The sequence below is a fragment of the Gorilla gorilla genome, chromosome 10 (genome assembly GCF_029281585.2).
Source record: "Gorilla gorilla gorilla isolate KB3781 chromosome 10, NHGRI_mGorGor1-v2.1_pri, whole genome shotgun sequence".
Taxonomy (NCBI): domain Eukaryota; kingdom Metazoa; phylum Chordata; class Mammalia; order Primates; family Hominidae; genus Gorilla; species Gorilla gorilla.
The window spans coordinates 17,209,379-17,225,655 of record NC_073234.2 but is presented as its reverse complement, the minus strand read 5'-3'; the positions used below and the strand labels follow the sequence as shown (position 1 = coordinate 17,225,655).

General features: G+C 46.2%; 2 protein-coding genes across 7 annotated transcripts in view; one reads left to right on the top strand and one right to left on the bottom strand.

Moving 5' to 3' along the window:
• Positions 1 to 16,277, bottom strand: part of WNT5B (Wnt family member 5B) — a 125,731-nt gene that overhangs the window by 61,885 nt on the left and 47,569 nt on the right. The gene's annotated exons all lie outside the window — the stretch shown is intronic.
• Positions 1 to 16,277, top strand: part of FBXL14 (F-box and leucine rich repeat protein 14) — a 30,169-nt gene that overhangs the window by 6,906 nt on the left and 6,986 nt on the right. For 2 of the 6 annotated variants that reach the window (XM_031000767.2, XM_031000765.2), the window contains exon 2: positions 1,225 to 1,398. The exons of the other annotated variants lie outside the window; for them this stretch is intronic. In XM_031000767.2, the coding sequence (XP_030856627.1) occupies positions 1,225 to 1,236 (12 nt within the window). In that variant the 3' untranslated portion in view covers positions 1,237 to 1,398. Of the gene's footprint in view, positions 1 to 1,224; positions 1,399 to 16,277 lie in introns of those variants that run through there. 6 annotated transcript variants of the gene reach the window in all.

Below are 16,277 nucleotides of genomic sequence, written 5' to 3'. Positions count from 1 at the left end.
GGTATCTGCTGAAACTTGAGAACTGAAAAAACATAATGTAAACTTCGTGTAAACCTTATCATCTAGAAGTAATAAACCTCAACAGAAACTGGGTAGTAGTCAGGGAACAGCTTCATTTCCCTTCTTTTTCTAAGTGTGTGTGTAGCCCTTCAATGTTCTTACTGAAAAGATTATCTATAAGTCACCTGTGGGGCTCGGCCAATTTCGGCAGCTCCCAAGCTAGGCCCCTAACTTGTCCAACTTAACGTTTACTAAAACTAAAAGCCAGTACCAGTATATCCTAAAAATGAACTCAAACCGATCATGTTCTTTCATGAGTCAGATGAACAACAAAGATGTAAAAAAGCAAACGTTCCTTTTTCTTTTGAAAGGTATGAACTTTCTCTTACATAAGGACATACGATATGTAAATTAAAGCATGGCCTAGCTCCCAAATCCTGCTGCTTTCCTGAAGTGGTTACCAGATAGGTGCTGGTCTTAGAATACAAACAAAACCTTTCACTTTTGACTTAGAGAATTCGAATTCAAGTTTTCAAAGGGAAAGGGTAGTGGCCCCCAGGGACCACTGTGTTTCTAAAGAATAAGAACCTCTTGATTAAAAGATCAGATTTGTAAAACAAAACCAAGACCTCATGCAGCTTCTGACAACTGTCTCTTCCCAGTTCTATGAAAGGGAAAGCCCTGGCCTCTGATCTCTGCTGTGTTCTGCGGTAGAAAGGGAGGGACTATAGTAAGTCATCTAGTGGTCCCCTCTCTCTGTTCTCTTTCTCTTCCCTGCATCAAACATCACCCCTTTTAAAAGTTAATTCTATCCCTTTAGTAGAGGGCAAGACCTAAATTTTGTGCCATTATGAACCCCTGAGGAGTCAGAGGGGTGAGGCTTTTTGATGAAATAATGTGGATCATGAGTAAAGCACAGGATTAGAAATTAGAAAGCTGCATTCAAACCTAAGCTCAGACTTGGGTCACATACTTACCTCATTTCTGTCAATGCACTTGGTTAACTATCAGGCAGCAAGTTAAATTTTTTAAAAAGTTGTAAAACAGATGGGACATGCATATTTAGATCACTGCCAAATATTAATAATTTACTTAATGAAGTATCAAAGGTAAGTGCACAGTTGGAACAAGAGCATATATTCTCGGCTCTTGTATGGAATTTCTAGACATTGGTAAATTTAAATGTCCACAAATGATCAGTTTCAGTTTTTTCCTCTTTTCCAGGGATTGCTCTGATTTTGCCTGGTGGAGTTGCCTTTACCAACCCAGAATATTTGGTCGTATGTAAAGCCAAGCCCTCCAGTTGAGGTGCAAAAGAAAGTAAGCTTGAGATCTTAACTGAGCAGCACGAGTGGGGTATGTTAACCCCCCACTCCCAATAAAACAATCGAAGTGGAATTCCTCTGCCTGCTATTTGTTAACCCAGAAAAGTGCACATATTTTCTTTAAAAAGAAGACTTAAGTTTCTATTATTTCATTACTCTTCTACTTCAATTTTTTCTTTTTTTTTTTTGAGACGGAGACGGAGTTTCACTCTTGTTGTCCAGGCTGCAGTGCAATGGCACGATCTTGGCTCCCTGCAACCTCCGCCTCCCAGGTTCAAGTGATTCTCCTGCCCCAGTCTCCTGAGTAGCTGGGATTGACAGGCGTGCGCCACCACGCCCAGCTAATTTTGTATCTTTGGTAGAGACGGGGTTTCACCATGTTGGTCAGGCTGGTCTCAAACTCCCGACCTCAAGTGATCCGCCCGCCTCGGCCTCCCAAAGTGCTGGGATTACAGGCATGAGCCACCGCGCCCGGCCACTTTAGTTGTTTAAGGAACAAATGCTTTATATCCTTATAAAAAACTTACAAGGATACTTGCATTTGTGACAGTGGAAACAAATGAGGCTCAATTACAAAGAAGAGAACCGGGACTGCAGCCGTGGCGCGGCAGAGAAACCCAAGTGAGACCAGGTCAGGAATGGGAGTGTGATCTGTGGAAGAACTCAGTCATAACACAGTGTTCCGTTTCTCTGTCTCAACATTTTTGTTTTCCCAAATCTGGCAGATGTGGTACACTTAATTTTATAAATGGGAAAAGATGCTTAACAAAGTGGAAAAGATTTTGCCTAGGTAATTAGAGGAGAACCTAGTGTCAGAACCTGGGCTGCTCTAGACTTAATGACCAATGCAGGAGGTGACCAGCACGGAGGCGGCTCACAGGGGCACTGCAAAGCACCACCCTGTCTCTCTTCAGAGATGTGCTGCACCAAGCCAGGCACGGCACACATCTGTAGTCCCAGCTACTCACTAGGCTGAGGTGGGAGGATCACTTGAACACACGAGTTCAAGACCAGCCTGGGCAACACAGCAAAACCCCATCTCTTAAAAAAATTATTATTTTTTGTCTTTTTTTTGAGACAGAGTCTCGCTCTGTTGCCCAGGCTGGAGTGCAGTGGCACGATCAGAGCTCACTATAATCTCGGACTCCTGGGCTCAAGGGCTCTTTCTACCTCAGCCTTAAAAAAAAGTTTCTTAAAAGGTGCCACACCAAAGCATATTACTTTCATTAGGAGTAAAAAAAAACAACCCCAAATGCTAAAAGTTATTACTATTTAATATGCACTACCTTATGCAAACTTAGACATGTTTGCAAGCATTATATAGGGTTATTCAGGAAACCAAAAAACTAGTACATGTTGTTAAATGGTCTATAAGGTACTGAAGTAGCTAACTGTCAAATCTGTTGCCTGTTGCTCTCAGAGGATTTGAGCCAGTTTCCAAAACACTGCTTTGCTGCACATAGTAATGCAGAATACTAATGCTGGAAGTACATGCTCATGAGAGCTTCAAAGCTAGGAACTCACACATATTTCACATACTATAAATACCTGCCACACAATCCTTTTATAAAGTAGAATCAAGTTGCAAAAACTCTAGCCATTTTCTCTTCATTCAAGGGTAAAAAGGCTTGACTTCACAGATGTTTTAGTTACAAATCCCACTTGTCCAGAAAGAGTAAAAGGGTCTAATTTGTTAATACTAGGCACCTTCTTATATTTATTACTCCCCCATTTACGTAATCCACACTCCAGAAGGATCAGACCTACCGGACAGTGGGGTGTCAACAATTACTCGTTACATCATGGATCTGAGACACTGGAGCTGGACTGTGGGAAAACAGTTGAGACCAGATTAATTTTTCATAAATATTAATGTGGAATTACTATGGCTTGGAAAACATTGTTTTTCTCATCTAAAAAGGATATGAGGAAATATTTCCTACCAAGGCTCATAATATTTCTCCTTAGGAAATCTTGACCTCAAACTAGCATTATTTACGTACACGTCTGCTACCTTTTTTTTTTTTTTTTTTTTTTTTTGAGACGGAGTCTCACTCTGTCGCCCAGGCTGGACTGCAGTGGCACGATCTCGGCTCACTGCAAGCTCTGCCTCCCGGGTTCACGCCATTCTCCTGGCTCAGCCTCCCGAGTAGTGGGGACCACAGGCACCCGCCACCATGCCCGGCTAATTTTTTTTTTTTTTTGAGATGGAGTTTCGCTCTGTCGCCCAGGCTGGAGTGCAGTGGTGCGATCTCGACTCACTGCAAGCTCTGCCTCCCGGGTTCACGCCATTCTCCTGCCTCAGCCTCCCGCGTAGCTGGGACTACAGGCGCGCGCCACCATGCCCGGCTAATTTTTTGTATTTTTAGTAGAGACGGGGTTTCACCGTGTTAGCCAGGATGGTCTCGATCTCCTGACGTCGTGATCCACCCGTCTCGGCCTCCCAAAGTGCTGGGATTACAGGCGTGAGACACCGCGCCCGGCCACACATCTGCTACCTTTTTCTAGCCCAAGGCAAGGCTTTTTGAGAAGGAGTCACTAAACAGGGAGGAGCCAAAAAAATTAGTCCTGCTATTTCTCAGAATCTCTAGAACAATCACTGAGGCTAAAATTGGACACATGAGTAAAGTAAGGGAGAAACTGTAACAGTTAAGCCCGCAAATGCCCCTCAAATAAATGCTTCATGTTCTCAGATGGAAGACAAGCATTTCTGCTTTCAGTAATTTAAACCTTAACTTCATTGCCCAAAAATCCACTGCTGTGAACAACAACAACAAAAAGATGGCCAGTACGTGTGTCTTAAGCAAACAACACGAAAATGACAAGATGAAAGTGACAATTTCTACCTTTCCTAATTTACTTCAAATGCACAGAATTTAGCCAGTTTTCAGGAATCTGTAAAAGCAGGATGGTTAAGTTCTGTGGCCCCCTGAACTTCATCCAGCTGACAGCTGACGGTTGTAGGAAGCAGAAAAGGTCTTCAAGTTTCCAGAGCCTGGAGTAGATAGAGGACTGGCTCTTCCAGCCCTAGCTGATGTCTGTGCACTTGAGACAGATGCCCTGCCATTGTGCTCAGGGTCAGATGTCAACAATCAGAACAGCATGACCCCCAGGAAGGCAGCTGGCCTCTCTCTTCCCTACACAGAAGGGTCTAATTTTCAATGGAATCACAAGAGGAACTGCAGAAACTCATTAACGTAGGACACAGGATTTAGCAGCAAACAGCTTCATCCCTGCTTTATTTATTTTTAGAGTTGGGGTCTCGCTCTGTCACCCAGGCTGAAGTGCAGTGGTGTGATCATAGCTCACTGCAGCCTCGACTTCCTGAGCTCAAGCAATCCTCCCACCTCAGCCTCCCGAGTAGCTGGGACCACAAGCATGTGCCACCGTGCCCATTATTACTATTATTATTATTTTTTGTAGAGACAGGGTCTCGCTATGCTGCCTAGGCTGGTCTCCAACTCCTGGGCTCAAGTGATCCTCCCATCTCGGCCTCCCAAAGTGCTGAGATTGCAGGAGCCTATAACTGCTTTCTTTAGAAATAAAAATGCGCATATGTGGGTTAAGAGGTAAAAGTCAAGCACTACACATTATTGAAAGATAGGGCTGGAAAACTGTTATTGTCTCCTTCTGGACTGTTCCTTCAGCCTCCTCAGCCCTTTAAAAAACAACAAAAAACCCTCTTACACACAATTTACCTTCCCCATTGTGAAGCAGCTGTGAATCATATCCACACCTGTCCTGGAGGTATTAAAGCTAGGAGTCCGACCTTGTGTTTTTCTTTACCCCAAGTTTATGAAAATGATTTTAGGGTCCAATATAAGGTAGTACAATAAAGTATGCTTAATGCAAAACTAAATGTCCTCCACTGTGGAAGATAGAAAGTGGAGAAATCCACAGTCTGCACGTCCCATGTCTTGGTCTTGTCAGTAGGTGGCAGCATTGTCTGTGAGTTGGAAGCTATTTCCCATGGGGAACCACAACCTCCTCCCATCTAACAAATCCCCTCTGGTCCTTTCTCTTTCACCTGCACCCGCAAAGTATTTCCTCCAGGCATAAGAGTTGACAAATGAGGAATTTCACTTCCTGGAAAAGATGAAATTGAATTTTAAAATATCAGTGAGGTTACTCCCCAGAGCCAGGTGTTATTTTGCAGCTCTCTGCTTTTGGAGCTAAGACAATCAAACATCAACTTTAATGGTTTTTTTTTTCTCTTTAAACTTGTAATTCTTCTTAAAGGGCACTTCATACAAATCCTTCTTAGATTGCCATATCTGGGGAGTTTGGGAGGAAGAAAATGGGAAAAATTTTAGTCATACATGGAGGTATCAATTTAAACAGCAAGAAAAAGAGCTAGTTTTTTTTTATTACAAAAGAAAAATCAAAAGTGTATCTGTGATGACATATTGTAGAGAGCCTTTCAGGAAAAACAATTTTAAAATTTTAGGAGTATCTTTTTTTAATTTTTTTAAATTTTTATTAAAAGGAGTATCTTTATTGCCCAGATGAAGACATCTTCATAAAATATAAGAGAGTCTATGAAGATGAAAATAATAACAGCCCTGACAAAGAAGTAAAGTTGCTTGTGTGACCTAAATTCCTCCTACAGAAAACTGACATTAGGACAAGGTAGCAGAACTTACAAAAATAACTTCTGAGCCAATGTAGCCAGATTCCGTAGAATGGCACAAGAAGAGAGAGGCTGAGGGCAGGAGAGGCCTTCGGGTCTTGCCCTCCTGGTACTCAACAGCCTGGCCTTGGGGAATCAAAGTGTGAGTGGGAAGGGCAGGTGTAGAAGTGGGAAAAAAGGTGGAGGCAGTTATCCCCTGCAGATGCTTCTACCAAGCTGTATTGGCTAAAGGAGCCACAGCTTATAAGCTCTGTAATATAGACGTCATTTTTGGTTAGAGAATAAATAAAAAAGGAAAAGTTTCAGGGACTTGGGGCCTGTGCATGAGGCAAATTACATTCCTGGCACCATCCATGAAGGTCTTATGAAAGCAGAACATCTCCCTGGGCAACTTTTGGAAAGTAATAGCTGAAATATGCCATTCTTAGTGACTACACTGAAAGAATACAGATTCAGGGAAGACACCCCAAACAGAGAATACAGGTTGTAAAGGAAAGAAAAGCAAACATGTATCACCCTGCACAAAGCCAAGAAGACGAAAATGGGGCTGGCTGAGGAGCCAGAATGAGAACTGAGTGAGGGGAATGTGTGAACGCTGAGGACCAGCAATTCCTAAAGCTGCTCCTCGGAAGAACTGGGAGGGCTGCTCCTTGATTCATAGCCTCCAAGAACAGCTTTCCTGGACTCCGTTTTCTTTTTCTTTCTTTTCTTTTCTTTCTTCTTTCTCTTTCTTCCTTTTTTTTTTCCTTTTCTTCCTTTCTTTCTTTTCCTTCTTTCCTTTTCTTTCGACAGAGTCACTCTGTTGCTCAGGCTGGAATGCAGTGGTGCAATCTCAACTCACTGCAACTTCTGCTCCCCGGGTTCAAGCAATGCTCCTGCCTCAGCCTCCTGAGTAGTTGGGACTACAGGCACGTGCCACCATGCCCGGCTAATTTTTGTATTTTTAAGTAGAGACAGGGTTTTGCCATGTTGGCCAGGCAGGTCTTGAACTCCTGACCTCAGGTGATCTGCCCTCCTCGGCCTCCCAAAGTGCTGGGATTACACACGTGAGTCACCAGGCCCGGCCCTGGGCTTCATTTTCAAGAAGGTAGGCCCTCTTTCTGTGGTTGTTTGAATTTGACTCTAGACAAATCTCTTGCGAATGTGGCTACCGGGCTGGCGTGAGGATGTTGGTGTGACTGAGACCTCTGAGGTGGCAGCACTGCAAGCCTGAAAATGTCCTACGGGAGGCATGTGGCTGTCACTCTAGTTCTGTGCTCACAGCCGTCAGGACCAACGTTGTTTTCATCCACACCCCATTTCTGCCGGGAAGCTAGAGCAACAGTGTACAGACGACACATAGGAAAAAGCATTTCCGGGGCAGGCCGGCTCCGACATTCCTCACATGGGCCCTTCAGGCAGCAATTACTCTATTGGCTTCAACATTCTCCATCCAAACCACGTGACTCCAGTTTCTGTGCTCCGTTTTGCAGAGGAAGGTATAGCTGAGGGCTCCAGTAATCCCAAGACGATGCACGTTTCTCTTGTAGGGGACCTTCCCCAAACCCTCTCCCCAGGAGGTTCCCGTGGCTCAGTCTGCAAATCCACACAGCCCGGACACTGATTTGCAGGCTGACAGCCACTGCTGCTGCTTTCCTAACCTTCCTCTGTACTCTTTTAGCTGCTACCAGCACACCCACCCCCGACCCTAAAGGTGTCCATTCGCCCGTTAAAGGACTCCAGCATGGCCATTTCCCAGTTTCTGAATTTCCTGTCGCCGTCTATGGAGACTGTCGAGAGGTGTTGAGTGTTGCGGGTGGGGGATTCCAGGCGACGTGGCCACATATAACAGCAGTGAGGCCAGTCCCACGCCCGTCTACACACTGAAGCAGGTATCAACAACACCTTGCAGTCCTTCCTGATTTGGGCTGCCTTCCGCTTGATAATTCAGAGATAAAGCCTCCCTGTGCCATTTTTCAAGCCTGTTAGTTCCCACTCCTGTATTCATTCCTACCTCTGCACCTGCCAGGAACTTGCAGAGAAACTAAGGAACTTGTGTGCAAGTGGCTGCAAACACCTTCCCGCTCCTCCACTGGGGCCAAAAGCAAGCCCGCTAATGCTAATCTGCCCCCTCACTTGCAGCTCAACAGCTTTTCTCCTCTAAGCCCCTGATAATGGTTTTACTAAAATCTCCTTTTGATGGGAAAAAATCCCAGCTGGACATTTCAGGCCCCAGCACAATATCCAAGTCTGCAGGTCCCTTTCCCCACCTCACAAAGGCCTCTAATCAAGTGGAAAATGTGCTGGAGGCCAGAGGTTTGGGTCCACAATTATTTTTTAAGGGATTACTAGAGAAGAATAGGGGCAGCAAGGACCTCCCCCCCCCCACTTTGTTTTCCATTTGGTCCTGTTTTTAGACACACTGAGCCAGGAGTAGCCGACCAGTTCTCCAAGCACAAGCGCTTCATCGCTCTCTTCCCAGGTGGAAGGATGTCATCTGTGAACACTATTGCTTCAAAAAGATGTAGAGAGTTTGGAAGCAATATGCAGGTCCTTTTCTGACCCCATTTAAGCCCTTATTTATAAAACCGCTATTGAACGGGATCCTGAGTGTGGAGAGAGCACCCATTCATTAACCTCTAACCTCTGGTCTGTATTCAGAGGGCAGCGTTCGCTCTGTGTCCATACACCGCAAGATTGGAGGCATTCACTTCAGCATCCCAGGCTTTGGAGGGCAAGAGGTCACGTTCCCAACCCTGCCAGATAGCCTTCTTCCTAGTTATACGCACTGACCCTTCTCTCGACACTGAGCAAATGTCCACGTTACTCCTAATGTTTAATCTTGGGGCAAAACATGGATAAAAATACAAAATGTTAACTATGTGTATCGGTCTATTGGAACCTGAAATGTTAACTATGTGTATCGGTCTATTGGAACCTTCCTTTAAGAATGTACACTATGGAAGCTGGTTTGTCTTCCCTGTACATTGCAAAGGAACTTCTTTGATGTCATCTATGCATGAGTGTTCATTAAGGATTAATCGATGAGGATGAACATTTCAGGCTGGCCCTGAGTTCTCATCATTCTATTTCAGCATCGAGAGACTGCTCATTCTAATCCCAGCTGGTTAGTGATGTATGCAAACACCCAGTAAAAAGGAAATGACTACAAATTCCTAAACTCACTCTGGAATGATCAAGGATTAGACTGTTCAGCTCTGACAGTTAAAAGTCAGCAAACTAAATACCAGCCGGAGTAATAATTTTCAGGTCCTTTCTTCAAAGTTCCTGAAATACTTTTGGTCAAAAACAAAAAATTGATAACTACATTTTTTTTTTTTTTTTGAAATGGAGTCTCACCCTATCACCGAGACTGGAGTGCAATGGTGCGATCTCGGCTCACTGCAACCTCCCCCTCCCCTCAAGCGATTCTCCCACCTCAGCCTCTTGAGTAGCTGGGATTACAGGTGTGCGCCATCATGCCTGGCTAATTTTTGTGTTTTAGTAGAGACAGGGTTTCACCATGTTGACCATGGCTGGTCTTGAACTCCTGACCTCAGGTGATCCACCCACCTCAGCCTCCCAAAGTGCTGGGATTACAGGCGTGAGCCACCGCGCCCGGCCCAGATTATTTTTTAAAACCTCTGGTTTTGTTTTCGTCAGTATGATGCCTTATTGATATATTTTTGCTTTACTGACATTTTTGGTTTGCCCTCAGAAGATCCCTAAACAACTGAGAACTGGATAGAGAGAAGCACAAATACTACATTGAGGGTATTATATTTAATACTTAATGCAAAGATCATATTCGTATTTTATGTCGGCCTTCATACTTCTTTTGGGGAGTGTTACAGGAGGAGACCATGTCGTTTCCCTGAAGAAAGCAAGTAGAAGTGTGTTATCTGGAGCCCCCTCCCCAGATAATGACAGGCTTGCCGAGGCACACCTGCTCCTTGTCCCAAAAATGTTGTAACAGCTTTCTCCAGGAGTGAAAAAGCTTCACCCGACTTTACATGAAGAGGAGCACCTCTAGAAAGCTGAAGGGATAGTCATGAGCAACAAAGCACACAGTGGCATATCTCTAAAGCAAAGCCCACAGTGTTCTGACTCCTTAAATGAGGAGGGAACCGTGAGATAAGTTACAGGGAGAGCTGCTCCGAAGCCGCCCGTCATGGACACCCCTCCTGAATCACTGCACAGATGCCTGCTTAGTTCTTTGCTTATCATCGTTATTTTAGTCTTCATCATCATTCTTCAGCTTCTCTGCGCTTTTAACATACCATGTTGGACAAACTATCCATTGTTTTATTTTATTTTAGAGACGGCGTCTTGCTCTGTCACCCAGGCTGGAGTGCAGTGGTGCGATCTCGGCTCACTGCAACCTCTGCCTTCAGGTTCAAGTATTCTCCTGCCTCAGCCTCCCAAGTGGCTGGAATTACAGGTGCCTGTCATCATGCCTGGCTAATTTTTGTATTTTTAGTAGATATGGGGTTTCACCATGTTGACCAGACTGGTCTCAACTTCCTGATCTCAGGTGATCCACCCACCTTGGCCTCCCAAAGTGCTGGGAATACAGGTGTGAGCCACCACGCCCAGCCAATATCCATTGTTTTAAAAGTCACTCTTCCTACTAGAAGAGTAAAACAGCATTTTAGAAACAATAATTTGATAAAATAGTAGCAGCAATGCATCTCAGGTCTTTCAGGGCCATTGAAAATGTTAGTACTGTGGAATGCAATCATCTTTCGGACTCTCTATTAGAGGTAGCTAAATAATTCAAAAAACAAGATGAACATAATTAGAATTCAGTATAAAATGTGTGCTTTCCCATTAAAGAAAATTTTGTTCAAGGCCTAAAAACAGAAGGAAATTATATCGCAGTTATGAAATGTTACATCTAAAGTTCATTGTGTCAAACTGGCATACCTAAAATAGGTGGGAAATGCCCCTGAATCCACGGAGAAAAGAAGTATCAGCTTCTCCCAGCCACACTAGGTGGGGTAACTACAGGGGGCGATGGAGCTTCTCTGCAGTGTTTTTGTTAGCTCCTCTGTTTATGCTCTTGATATCCAAGAGCCTACCCTGAACTCCTACTCAAATATATTTAGCCTTTGTTGTATTGCTTCTGATTTCTAAGTGATCCCAGTTCACTCTTTCCCATCATTTTTGGGGCATACTTACCTGTTTCACCTGCCATCTCCATGCCTGGTCACCTGAAGTCAGCATCTGCAGACCCTGCTTGGGATGGTCTCTGCACTCCTACGGTGAGCTAGCTCCCTGCTCACCCTGCCCTGCCCTCAACGCCCTCTCGGGCATCTCCCGGCAGCCATGAATGCTCCAGAAGCATTCTAACTCTGCACTCTTGTTTCCTCCAGGCTGGGGGCAGGGGCAGGTGAGTGATAATGACCATCACTGTATTTGACTGGCAGTCTCCACACCGCAGGGTTAAAAAATTATTTTTACTAAAATATGCCCGCCTATTCAAGGCTGCTCTTTAAAATAATACATAAGTCCTTTTTTTTTTAAAATCCTTATTTAAAATTCCTCCAGAATAGGACAACTAGATGACAAGGCAAAGAGGAGCTCTTGAATCTTCACCTAACCCCACTGCCCTCCCCCGAGGAGGGGCTACATCCTTTGGCCCCAACTCCAGAGTTCCAACAGCAGTGAGGTGGCAAGTGCCCCACGCTCAGCGCGGCTAGGAGACTGTTGCTCTCGATTTGTATACGATCATGAAATGAAGCATTTGTCCACACAGGGCAGGCCCCCAGAGGGCCTATGGTGAGCAGGCAGTATCAAGATTCTCTCTTCCCTGGCCTCCTGCTTAAGCATTGCTAGAAGTTTCTTCCCGGGAAGGATGAGGAGTTTATCCAGGCAGCGCTGACAGCCAACGGCAGGGCTGATAAAGCCTGTGGCTGGCTTTATCAGTAACACAGCTAAGACGACTTTAAGAGCCCATAAAAATGCTAACAAATATTCCTGCTGACCAACGCATTGCAGCAGTTTCACAATCACAAAATCCTGCCGGTTTATTGGGATTAATTACTAACTAATAGTTAAAATGCTAAAGTTTATGAATGACTTTAAAAAAATACAAATTAGTGTGGATTCAGGGCTATCTTTCACTTAGTAAATATTTATTTGGCAGCTTTTACAGGCCGAGTCCCCCGCCAAGGGCTGGGGCGACAGAGCGCCATCTCCCACTTACGCGTATGGAGGTCTGCTTTCTTGAGTGGGAGAGAAAGAAGTGGGGTTTTACTGGGAACTGCGCCCAAGCCACAGCCTGACTTATCTGTGCCGCAGCCTGCAATCTAGATAGGCCCCATGGGAGTGCGTCTCGTGTACTTTAGGGGGAAAATAGTTGGGAATTGCTGCTTTACAGAGCTGGGCTTCAGATTCTTGGCGCAGAAAGGAGCCAGCCAGTCCAGATAAGGAGCGGGGACTGAGGTCAACGTGTATCCAAGACTGAATTCCTTCTCAGTCCCCGAGCAGTAGCTCCAGAGGGTGACAGCCTCTGCATTACTGCCCTCGTGGTCTCTCCCCACCTTCTTGAAGCTGCCCTCGATGTCAGTTTCAACCTATTTTACTGGTACAGAAATATGGAGGAGTGAGGGGCCAACCCAGCACTCAGCGACAGACACTGTCCACCCCACCACGGGCACTGCCACCCTGCCTTCTGCTCTGGTCGGTTTAGTCTGTAGAGACGTTATCAGCATAGCACAAGCTAAAAAGTCCCCCAGGGAGGCCAAACCAAATCAGGTCCTTGATTTAAATGACGATTTGAATCACTCCCTGCTTCATCTGCAGTAATTTTGTTTTATTAGATAAAGCGTTTGTGAGAAGAAAAGGAAATATTTAAGGTTTCCTCCCGCTGTCCAAGGCTAGTTAAGTGTAAACAGAAAAAGCCTGTTGGGCTGTGCTGAGGCATTGCACACAATTTGTCATGTGCATCTCCATGAGGACAAAAACACACATGCAGGCAAGACTTCCTCAGCAAGAGAAGTGCCTCTGAGCATTTCCTCAGGACAGGACCTTTCTACTGAAGATCCTGCAGAGGGAGGAAGTTCAGAGTTCATGCCAAACCTGACCCCAGGATCCAGGCAAAGACGGTTCCCTAAGGACACTACCACAGAGACAGTGACCCTCTCATGACGCTTCCTCAAACACGATCCTCAAACACGATCGCACACTCTCCACACTATTTTCCTACCGAGAAACCACCAGGTGCCTTCCTAAGCTCCCACGCCTGTCGGCTGCAGATCCCGACCCACAGCATGGGCAGAAGCCAACAGCAGCCTCCTGCGGCAAGGATCCCAGTGTGCCTGGAGCTGGAGAGGGCCGATTCGGAGGATCCCAGAGTCCTACAGGGGCTTCAGACAGGAGATTCCGAGGGGGAGTAGAGCTGTGAGCACAGGATATCACTGACCAATGAGGAAGAGGGTGTTTTCCCCACGGGATCCCGAGCGGCACAGTGTCAGTGTCTGCTCAAGGAACCATTAACCCCAGGGATGCAAAAGATCCACTACTTATGGCTGGAATACGGAATATTCAAAACCAGATGGACAGATAGGTCGATAGATAAGACAGATAGATAAGATTAGAGAGATAAGATAGATTACATTGATAGAGATAGATTTAGACAGACATAAATACTTTCTTTTTGTTCAACTGTTAATCATCCAAACTACTTTTATCTCAAAATGAAATACAGCAAACCCAGTGAGCAAAGGAGGATGGAGCTGTAGGGGATCTTTATTTTTATTTAAATAGAAGCTTTTCTCCCTTGGGGTTTTGTTTATCTGTCCATACACATTCATAGAAAAATATTATTCTTAGAGTCCTGAGGCTGTTCACATTTGTTTGCACAGACTTTAAAGGGCAAATAAAAGACAAGCAGAGATATTTTTCAGACATACTGTTGTACTTAGATGATGTGTTTAGATCCCTCCTTCTAGTTCAGGAGCAATTTGTTCATTCATTACTGTCTAAAAAGTACTTTCAAAATATTCTACTAAATTTATCAAAGATAATTTTTTTTTTAAAAAAAAAGCTCCTAACTTTTCAAATAAACTCGTACCAAATCCTTTCCAATAGCCACAGTAATACTCACATGACACTGAAATGACCCTCAGGACACCAGGGGCTGTGACAAGAGTAAGTCCCCAGAGTAAGGCGGGATTCTGCTGGCATGGCCCGCTCCCACAGCCTCCTGCCCACATCCAGCTGTTCAAGCAGGCACGAGGCAGGACTGCGAAGCTTCCTGAGGTTCTTGAACACTGAGGATCTGGGGCATTTGAGAACTTGAACTTCAGATCCCTCAAAAGAAGGTTCTGCAAACTTTCTGGCTACTTAGTAGGGTGGCCTTTACCAGCACTCAGTTGCTATCCTTGTTCCTGCCTCCCGAGGTGCCTCCACTGCCGCCAGCCTCCCCCACCCCAGCCTCCACCCACACCGCTGCCACCAGCCTCCCCTCACCCCAGCCTTCACCCACACCGCTGCCACCAGCCTCCCCTCACCCCAGCCTCCACCCACACCGCTGCCACCAGCCTCCCCTCACCCCAGCCTCCACCCACACCGTTGCCACCAGCCTCCCCTCACCCCAGCCTCCACCCACACCGTTGCCACCAGCCTCCCCTCACCCCAGCCTCCACCCACACCGCTGCCACCAGCCTCCCCTCACCCCAGCCTCCACCCACACCGCTGCCACCAGCCTCCCCTCACCCCAGCCTCCACCCACACCGCTGCCACCAGCCTCCCCTCACCCCAGCCTCCATCCACACCGCTGCCACCAGCCTCCCCTCACCCCAGCCTCCATCCACACCGCTGCCACCAGCCTCCTCTCACCCCAGCCTCCATCCACACCGCTGCCACCAGCCTCCTCTCACCCCAGCCTCCACCCACACCGCTGCCACCAGCCTCCCCCACCCCAGCCTCCACCCACACCGCTGCCACCAGCCTCCCCTCACCCCAGCCTCCACCCACATGGCTGTTCCTCCAGGTAAGCTCTCTGGATGACCCACAGGAGAATCACTGGGGCGCTGGCCAAAACTGCATTTTTCAGGGGGCAGGTTTCATCATCTCTGTATTCTATCCCCAGAGATTTCATCCTAAAAATGTCATAGGATCGTATGACTATCTTGTTTCAAAGTCTCCACTCACTTCCTGTTTCATAAAGAACAAAGTCCTAACCCCATTACAGTGGTCCCAATTACACCCCAAGCTACATCTCCTGCCAGTTCTCATCCTCCTGAATTGCAGCCTCTTATTCTGGTCACACACAACCATTTCACTCTTTTTTTTTTCTTTTTTTTTGAGACGGAGTTTCGCTCTTGTTGCCCAGGCTGGAGTGCAATGGTGTGATCTCAGCTCACCAAAACCTCCACCTCCCAGGTTCAAGCAATTCTCCTGCCTCAGCTTCCTGAGTAGCTGGGATTACAGGCATGCGCCACCACGCCCAGCTAATTGTGTATTTGTAGTAGAGACAATGTTTCTCCATGTTGGTCGGGCTGGTCTCAAACTCTTGACCTCAGGTGATCCGCCTGCCTTGGCCTCCCAAAGTGCTGGGATTACAGGTGTGAGCCACCACGCCCGGCCTCATTTCACTCTTCTGTGCACTTATGTATGTTGTACCCATGTACACAGAATGTTCTTCCCTCTCTGTTTGACTGGAGAACTCTTCCTCACCCTTTAAGTCCTGGCTTGAATGAACACTGTGCAGCCTCCCATTGCTACCTCTGTGCCCCTCAGCTGCCTGAGCCTCCGGTATCGGCACTTCTGGCCCCGCAATGTTACATCCTCTTTACATCACTGCTGTCCCTAGAAGGACCCCCTATTCGTGCGTGGCTGGGGTGGCATTCAGCTGACAAGGTTGAACGTATGTGCTGAGCTTCTATGAGGCACCCTGTCCTGTGATAGGGGCTGAGGATACAGCAAAGAACAGACCTTGGTTCCAGCCTAACAAAGCTTACAGTATTGTGGAGAAGACAGACAAAAAATGTAACACCAGATACTAACGTAACCCAAATCAGGAGGCCCTGACCTGGTCTAGGGGTCAGAGAATGCCTCCCAGACAGTACTGGCGTTTACCTTTGCATTTCTAGCACAGCGCCTTGCACTCTGGAAGGCTCTGAGTCAGTTTTCTTAGGTGAAGTGTCACTCAAATGCTAAAGACCCTCAAATATTCAGCCCAGACCCCTGGACCCACAGACCCAACTATTAGACATCTCTTACTAGTGTATCCCACAGACATAGGAGCCCGAAATTAAACACATTTCCTCCTAAATCACTCTACCTACCCAGATTTACAGCCTCCATAAAAGGCACTGCCTGGCTGACCACACAAT